We start from the raw sequence: 9,417 nt of genomic DNA on the forward strand, positions 1-9,417 counted from the left end.
CTGATCTCAATCATCTTCTTTTCCTATACTTTCAGTCCTTTACTGCAGACACAGGGCAGTTGGTGCACCATTTGTTTAGACTTCGTCTCTAGTTAGAGGCAACAATGAGAATAGGTATCTTCCAATTCCTTCTCTCTCTCCTTGCAGAGAAGTGATCCGGATTTTTTTTTTTTGGAGTCTGGTGGCTTCCTGCCCTGTGTTATTCACACACCATCTGTACACCTGCCTGGGAACCAATCAGAATTGTTGTTCTGCTGATACTCCTGACTCCCACAACTCCTTTCTGATTTTATTTTTGTAATCATCTGCCTGTCTCTGGACAACTGCTCTGAACATTCATCCATGATGCCAATGAGTCCAGCACAGCTTAAACAATGTAAATAAAGCTCACAATGAGCTCTAGTATCATGTTTTAAACTTTGACATCATCTTCCATAGTTTCCTTGGGTCAAAATAGTATCCTTTTCCTAACCTAGTATGCAATCCAAAAAATAAGGAAAATCTTTAACAATGGGCTTATACTGACTTTAGCCTCAAGTCTTAAAGAACTCTTGTGTTCCTCCAACTCTGACCCGTTCTTCAATTAGTAATCCCCCTCTGTTAACAGTTTTTCCTTCAAGGCTCAAAACGTTGGACTGCTCTTTGTTTGTTAAAATTCATCTCTAATGAAGCATTGGGTCACTCTTCCTAATATCTCCTTATTAAGTTAGTATCAGTTTTTTGTCTGATTATACTCCTGTGAAAAGCCTTAGACCATTTTTTCCACTTTAAGTGGGCTATATAAATGTATAAGCAAATGCTTCGCAATTTGTTTTTATCTACCATCCTGAATTTTATGTATTTTATAATTTCTGAGCAGTATTCACTCCTCAAGTGATTGTGTTTGATTACCTGTGACAATTTACCATAAAATTTCTGGAGAAGAAAACACTGAATACTGCTCGTCTAAAATAAATTCTGGAAATTGATCCGATCTAAGTCAGCATTTGAGAGAAAGGAGACAGGCTAACATTTCAACTGGAATTCTAAATAAAAAACTAATAACTTATTTGCAAGTTAAGGGACTTTGCACAGGATAATTTATTAAAAATGATACATTATAGTTATTGATGCATACTGAATCAAGATATTAAGTTTATAACAGTATGGAATTGGGGGACTAGTTTTTGTTTGCCGCGAGAGGATGCTGTCATGACATCGCTGCAAGCTGCCTATTTCTCCCACTCCTTAATGCTGACTAGCCGTGGAATATGACAGATACTTCGAGCTATCATGTGAACCTGCAGCTCCTTTATTCAGTCTTGCAAGTAGCCATTATCTCTGAATATTGTTACATTGTGATTCTACAATGTTGCTTTTTTTTAAAAACAAAATCTATAGGAAAACCTGGAAAAGAATGGGCCTCGAGTTCTTGATCTGGAGTTGGAGTTTGATGAACGTAGTGTCTTGATGGAGAACATTGTCTACTTAACAAATTCATTGGAGGTAAGTACCAACGAAAGAACTATTTGGATCTCAAACATCAATAACAATTAGCCATGTTCAGTTGATTTCTGAGGGAGCATAAGTAATATCTCTGGTGATGAGCGCCTGAAAGAACTTGCAACGGAAGTCTGGCTTCTGGATGATATTGGGTGTGCTGTCGTGTAGTACAAATGCAATGAGGAGAGATAAATGTCAAGCAGAGATACCTTCTGATGTTTTGACTTAATTTATAATGACTTCACATTTGCTAAATGGAAATATATCTGCACGCTCCTAATATCATGTTCCCTTTACAGAGAAAATACTAATCTGGAAGTGAAAATTTCTCGTGATTTTAGAGCAGCTCTTTACCACTGTAGAGTGATTACAGGCAACTTTTGCCAACAGTCACAATAAATACTTGCAAATTGCAAATAGTAACATGAAGGGTTTTCTCACCGAGAGTATACATTCCATGGGCATGAATGTAAGATTAAATACAAAAGATAACTATTGTATATACCAGCTGTCTGAAATTATTCAATCAAACAAATGGGCAGTAAATTCCTGTGTGGCTGATCGTAGTGTGGGATGGGGTGAGCTCTCCATCTCCCCAAGGAATCATTAACTTTCTAGTGGCAGACGGATACTTATTTAAAACAGATTTGTTGACAGTCTGGCATCCACTGCCTGAAACACAATTCAATAGTTGCATTCACAAGAAAATTGGACACTCTTGGAGAAATCATTTAATCGATTTATGGAGAAGAGCAGGGAATGGGATATTGGATAGCTTTACTAAAGAGCCAAAACAGTTGTAATGGACTGACTGACGTACAATGATGATTCTTTATGGAGTTATCAGGGAGGAATTCCCAGCGTTGAGTGTGAGACGGAAGAGTTGGAGATCCGGAGGTGCCACGACGAAAATGTTAATTTGCTGAGAATCAATAATATCTCTGCCATATATTGTGATACGATAGTCTAAACATTGTGCCTATACACACTGGCACTTCCTAATTTTAGCTACAATCGTGAAAATATGGGTATGTCTGCAAAGCATGTATTCTTTTGATTTTGTATTTGTGTGCAAGAGTCACAATAGATGTTTGGGTTGCATTAAATAGACTGGTGTTTTCCTTGATTTGTAATGACGTAACATGCCCAGGAGAGTATCCTAGTTTCAACCACCTTGGTAGAAACATAGGGAGGTTCATGGCAGAAGTATAATGCTATGAAACTTCCTACAAACGATCCTCTTTCTTGATGATCGCAGTTGAGTGTGATGGTAGTAAAAGGAATGATAGAATATGAAATTTGTGAAATTAAGTTACTTATGGCGGTCTGTCTATCTTCCTGTCACAGTTGGACCATATTGATGTTCTGTTTGCAACAGAAGCAGATGATAAAATCCGAGAAGAGTGCTGCCCAGGAAAGCCATTTTGTGTCTTTAGAACAGAGGTAAAAGGGGACTCTAATATATCAAACTAAAACTGCACTTTAGGAGAAGTTGTCCAGACAGAGGTGCTCTGTGGATTTTTACAATCTACTACAAGTCTAGGGAAGCTGTTTGTATTGAAATAACTGCACCTTACTCCCTATTCTGAGAGATCCTAAAATAGGGAACATAAGCTTCTGGCACGGAAGAAGTTTGGGTGCAGAATGAACCTGTGCAACCTATTTTCAACGTTTTGCTCAATAATGAGGCCATTTTTTGTCCTCTTGAGAATTTTCCAAACTAGTTTGATGATAAACTAGGAATTATGATGCAATCTTTAAATAACCTCTGGCGTTTCTGTGTTTGAAAACAGAAAAACATCTTTCTCTAATTCCTGCAGTGCAGTTTTAGTTGAAAACATACAAAAGTAAATTGCTGCACCTTCTTATTCCCTCAAATTTCAGTTCTACTTTGGGCGAAATGCCTGTTTTGGGCAATCTCCTTTACTGTTTGAGAAGAAAATAACATTGAAAAGTAAAGTAAGTTGACCATGAAACTGTCACATTGCCTTTTGATATAGTGCATTGCTAGACCGAGTGTGTTACAGAGTCAGCCTTCCTGAAATCTGACTGTATTGGGGTTTCTGACCCCACAAATGGAATTTAAGTGTACAGCTTTACCAATTTCTTGAATTGTTCTTGTGCTTTTTCACAGCCAAGTGTGCCCCTTTTCCTGGTAAACCCTCAGCCAGCAAATGGACATTTCTCTACACAGATTGACATCCGACAGGGTGATAAAAAGGACGCTGTAATTCGAAAACTCATGAAGATTGACAGGGGTATTAAAGGTATGACTGAGCTTAGCTATCTCGTCAAGTCTCAACTGTATCATTAATAAAACTAAGTATTTCAATCTTATTGACAATTAATTTTTAAAAATTTTTACATGTTTTTACTACATCCCATCCCTAGTCTTGTAGGGTGGGTGATGGGGATGGTGGAAGAACATGCCACCAGCCCCTCCATATATACAAATCCAAGATACTACAGATGCTGAAAGTTTGAAATTTAAAAAAAAATAGTTTATGATGGAATGCTTAGCAGATCAGGCAGTATGGTTGGATATAAAATTACTTTATTTCAAGACAATGACCCTTCATCATAAAAAAGAAAAAATGTAATAGGTTTGAAGAAAGTAAAAGAGGGAAGAGAGAGGATGAACAAAACAGAAGCGCTGTGTTGGAGTAAAAGGCAAGAGAGACTAAATGACAAATTGTTCCAGATTACAAAAGCCAAAGGAATTAGTAATGGGTAAAGAAATTTAAAGATGTGTTTTGACGAGGTGGGAATAGCTGGATATTGGTGGAGCGAGCGAGTGAGTGTGGCCAGGTGGCTGGATAAGTAGGGGAAAGTGTTTGTTTGAATAGGTGTGTACGTCTGAGCCCTCAACACCCAAGCATCACCCCAACATGGCGTGTGCACAAGCACACACATACATGCATATAATTGAGCATGCTGGCAGAGGAGGAACACCCTGACTGAAGGGCAGTCTGCTTCCAACTTCACTTCAAAATGTGGATTCACTGATGCCAGCTCTGAGCATGGTCCACCAGAGGCAAACCAAGGTCTGTGATAATTGAAAGTAACTCCTTCACTTGGCTCCCATCCTTTCCACTCTATTACTTAACTGAAAAAGGGAAGAAAGCGTTTTCATTCATTAACTCTGCTGCTTGGCATGTTTTGTTTTTATAATGCCATTTTTATTGATTACTCATTTAAATTATCATTTTATTACTTAGAATATTTTCTACAGTTCATGTTTACTTCATTGAATTTTTTTCCAGGCCTTGAGTGAGACAAAATTGTAATGTTTGAAAAGGTTGAATGACGTTGGTGTAGTGGTATTGGGTATCAACAGTATATATGGTTTCTAAAGATACTTCATACTGTCTTAGTATTCTTTACCCCATTGTCATCTTATTGTATTAAATTGTACATTAGCATTGTATCCACGGCATGTTGAGTGTCCACTTGAGTTTTAAATGCTGTGTGGCATTTCTAAGTGCAACTCCACACTAACCTTGGAGTGTTGCAGCATATTGATTTGACAAAGCCGCAGTTATCATAAGACCCATTTCGGAGGAAGGAAATGAACCTGAAACATCAATTTTTCTGCTCCTCTGATGATGCCTGGCCTTCTGTATTCCTCCAGCTCCACACTGTGTTATCTCATCATTATCATAAGCGAGCACTCCTTTAAATGGTGATCAGTGATTGAGATCAATAGTATTTAATTTCACAATGATTAGTTTTTACTGTTTTATAATATTTGTATTAGATTTAGGATTATCCTATATATAATGCACTTCATTCTTTTTGAAATGAAATGTTTTGCACTACTTTGTGAGGATCAATTTTGTGCCTTAATAATTTGAATCATCAACATCCTGGGGTTACAATTGACCTGAAACCTAATTAGAGCAGCAATATGAATATTGTGGCAGCAAGAGCAGGTCAGAACCCTGAAAGCATATGCAATGTGCCTTAATGACTACCGCCCTGTGGCTCTGACCTCAATCATGAAGTGCTTCAAGAGGCTGGTCATGGTCCACATCAACTCCAGTCTCCCAGCCTCCCTCAATCCCCTATAATTTGCCTACTGATGTAACAGGTCCCCAGCGGATATCATATCCCTCGAACATCTGGACAACAAAGACACCTACGTCAGACTCCTGCTTATTGACTACAGCTCCGCCTTCAACACCATTATCTCAGGAATGGACGCCTCTTCGAGGACTCCTAACTCTAGTGACTGCTGTGTGCGTGCGTGCGCGCGCACGCACAGAACTCATGCCTTTACTGAATAAAATCTGTGATTAGCAATTAGTTTGTATTTTGATTTTGTTTCAATTTTCTTAGGCGTTGTGAAGTGTCGATGTATAAATTGATTAGTCAGATTGTTCCAATATTCAACTCAGTTATCAGAAAAATTAATTGATCAATGCCATCCAGATTCTTAAGTTGTACAATCCTGTATTTGGATTTGTGGGATCACTATAACGTTTCAGTCTGCTTTACCCATTGAGTTTGAGTGAGGAATTTATTGATTAATGATCCTAATTTGTAGTGTTTATTTTAATCACTGAATCTTGAATAATATAGGTCGACAGGAAGCAGAAAAATAAATCAGTGAGTTATGTGGAAAGTCCAGATATTTCTGACTTCTGGTTGTGTGCACTAAGACAACGTGAGTTTTCAGTATCTCCCTAATTGGTTTTATTCAACCCAGAATGAGTAAATAATGATGTATAATGTTGTATTCTGACATCCAAGAGCATGTCAGGACTCAGGATTTGAAACAGCAAGTTAGTACGACACATTTGTGTTCTAACCTGCTATTATCAAGAGGTATGTAGTTTTGCTGAAAGATTACTTGTCATCATGTGAATTATAAGGAATAGCTTGAAGTGCCTCCCAACCATAAATCACATGATATACACTACCACCCTAACAGTAAGCCATGGACTCCCCAAAGAAAGGTAAGATTTCTGATAAAATTCAAGGCCAAAGAGAGGGGAATAATCTGAAAAAGTCCTGTCCAATGCTAGTAGAAAATCAAAACTAATTAAATTTTGTACAGCATCAACCTTGTATTTGGGGTATAGAATCCCTACAGTGTGGAAATAGGCCCTTCGGTCCAACAAGTCCATGCCGACCCTTGGAGCATCTCACCCAGACCCATCCCCATCCCCCTATAACCCACACACCCCTGAACACTATGGGCAATTTAGCATGGCCAATCCACCTAGCCTGCACATCTTTGGACTGTGGGAGGAAACCGGAGCACCCGGAGGAAACCTACACAAACATAGGGAGAATGTGCAAACTCCGCACAGACAGTCGCCCGAGGCTGGAATTGAACCCGGGTCCCTGGTGCTGTGAGGCTGCAGTGCTAACCACTGTGCCACCGTACTGCCCTGTAACCTGCATCCCAGCCAGATTATCTGATCAATTCTTACTTGAAGGAATTCACTGAAACAGCATTGACTGCACATGCTGGCAGACTATGTTCCTTCTGTCTGTTATGGTCTGGGACAACTTAATTTGTGCTGGATGTTCTTTAGATGAAAAGCTCCTATGAAGAGATGGTTCTTTGAAGGAGAGAACATCAGATTAGAAGTCAGCTCGTGTTGTTGCTTTTAGTGAAGAATCTGTGGCAAAAAGGGCCATTCAGCCCAGCTGGTCTAGCCAGCATTCCACATGAATCTGTGCCCAGAACACTTTATCTAACCATATCAGCATATCCCAGAAAATTTGCTGTCTTTGTAGTTTTGAATGTGGTCATAAAAACAGGGTTCAAGAGGAATTGATTAACAAATTACTTCTGCTTCTATTTGCAAGTTCAATGAATAGTGAATTTGCATCATTATATAGAATTTTACAACACTTGCTAGCCTTGCCTGGTATTTGTGCACTCTCAATTCTGGTAGCATCCTTGTAAACAATTTTTGTTGTGTGTATATTCCAGTGGTCAGTGCGGCTTTGGCAGATACTTGGGTATTGGTCAATTGGTGAATGAAATCTATTCCAGGGCAAGTGTCTAAATTAATAGGCAAAAATATCTTTTGATACAATCATTGTAGAAGATGCAACAACTCCATTCCAGAGACTGCTGCTTCTAGTGCGGTTCACGTTTCCTGAGCATTTTTATTATTTACTAAGTGTTTAAAAGTAAAGTGCTAATCAGTATTAGATTATTATTATATTGAATAAGCTTACACTTCTCAAAGCATATGTTGGGGAAGTTCGAAATATTTGCTGAACTGAGGATGTGGGAAAATCTTGAATCTAGCTAAGTTGTTTATAAAGCTATACAAAACAAGTTCACCCTCAAACTTCATTTGGCCAATATGCAACCTTGTGACTGCATAATGACATCCTATTGCAACAGAATAAAACTTTTTTTTTTCATTTTTTCCAGATCTTACACAAGTGAAGCTGATGAGATATGAAGACCCTGTACTGGGCCCACGACGGGTTCCAGTCCTTGGGAAGGAATCTGTGGGTAAAGTGGCCATTTCTGAGAAGGCATCCTTTCACATAGACCTGTCTGCAAAAAAAATCCAGCTGATTGACAATGGCTTAACAGTTGATGTGGGTGATACTTTGATCTACCTGGTTTACTGATGCACAGCAGAATTGACCTTTTTATGTTCACCTTAGTTGTCAATCGAAATACTTCTGTATTGACATTGATACTTTTGCTATTACCTTTTCAAAGCAAATGTTATACATTTTAATATGTAATTGAGTGAAATAACTAGAATAAAGTGAAATAAGGCTACTGACATCATGTTATTGAATTTTTCTTCCCTGTGTAGTTTGCCAACATTGTGTTGTATCTGGACTGCCTCAAGCTTGAGTTGTTAAGTACAGAAAAGAGCAGGCTCTCGAAATGAAAAGGATGTTGGTCTCTTGGAACTTGTCATTAGGTGTAAACAACGTAGTAGCAAACTGGCAGTTATGATTTATCTAGTCTATTCCACTTGAGACCACCTGTAGCTGCACTAGCGCAACATCTTTAAGAAATGTGTTCCATGTTGGTTCACCAGGGCATTATATAACAAAATTTGACACACAGCCACATGTGGAGATAACCAGTCAGATGATCAAAAGCATGGTCTTAGTGATAGATTTTAAGCAGACTGTGAAGAAGGTGAAGTAGAGAGGAGTGCTGTGGGGAAACTATTCAGATCCTTGGGGCCAAGGCAACCGAAGGCACGGCCACCAAATTTAAATAACAAATTAAATTTAAAATTAGCAATCTTAAAGGTGCGGAATTAGAGGAGCTCAAGATACCTTGGCATGTTGAGGGATTGGAAGAGATTAGAAATAAGGAGGGGAGGGACGGATTTGGGAAAAAAAAATGTAAATTTTAATATCAAAATCATTTGGCTGGGAACCATGTAAGCTGCTGAGCATAGTGATAAGTTAACATTACTTTGTGGGAGTTGAGACATGGACAGCAGAGTCTTAGATGACCTCAAATCCATGAAAAGCTTTGAAATTCTGAGACTGCACTTTCAAAGGCAGCATGAACAGTTGCTGGATGTGGATTGATTATGGTACTGTTAAGTTTTCTCACTCTATAGTTTATTTCAAAATTAATTTTCCATTTTTCTCCAAGTACGAAGTCCAATCTGATATGTACATTAAAACCGCTACTTAAAAACAGATCATCCGATCACTGTTTAGCTATTTGAGTGCTTGCTGCACATACATTACCTGCTTTTTTTTATACTGCGCCATGTGAATTTATTAAGCACTTTATTTAGAGCACATAAGGACTTCATGAAGTTATGAAACATGTGACATCAATGCAATTCTTAATTTCTTTTAACAATGCTGATACATCAGAAAATTAGTTCAGTATAAACACTTAGTTTACACAATTTGAGTTTGGTTCAAATAATGACAGCTCTGACAAAATTAGACTGAGGAGGTTATCGAGTGATT

General features: G+C 38.3%; 1 protein-coding gene across 2 annotated transcripts in view; it reads left to right on the top strand.

Moving 5' to 3' along the window:
• The window catches only part of lars1b (leucyl-tRNA synthetase 1b), a 56,373-nt gene extending 48,122 nt beyond the window's left edge, over nt 1-8,251 (top strand). For both annotated transcript variants that reach the window (XM_048603601.1, XM_048603602.1), the window contains 4 exons: nt 1,381-1,485; nt 2,830-2,925; nt 3,617-3,749; nt 7,883-8,251. In XM_048603601.1, coding sequence (XP_048459558.1) covers nt 1,381-1,485; nt 2,830-2,925; nt 3,617-3,749; nt 7,883-8,088 — 540 coding nt within the window. In that variant the 3' untranslated portion in view covers nt 8,089-8,251. The remainder of the gene's footprint in view (nt 1-1,380; nt 1,486-2,829; nt 2,926-3,616; nt 3,750-7,882) is intronic.
• Nucleotides 8,252-9,417: the final 1,166 nt, after the last annotated feature.

This window comes from Rhincodon typus, chromosome 12 (assembly GCF_021869965.1).
Source record: "Rhincodon typus isolate 14 chromosome 12, sRhiTyp1.1, whole genome shotgun sequence".
In the NCBI taxonomy this organism is placed as follows: domain Eukaryota; kingdom Metazoa; phylum Chordata; class Chondrichthyes; order Orectolobiformes; family Rhincodontidae; genus Rhincodon; species Rhincodon typus.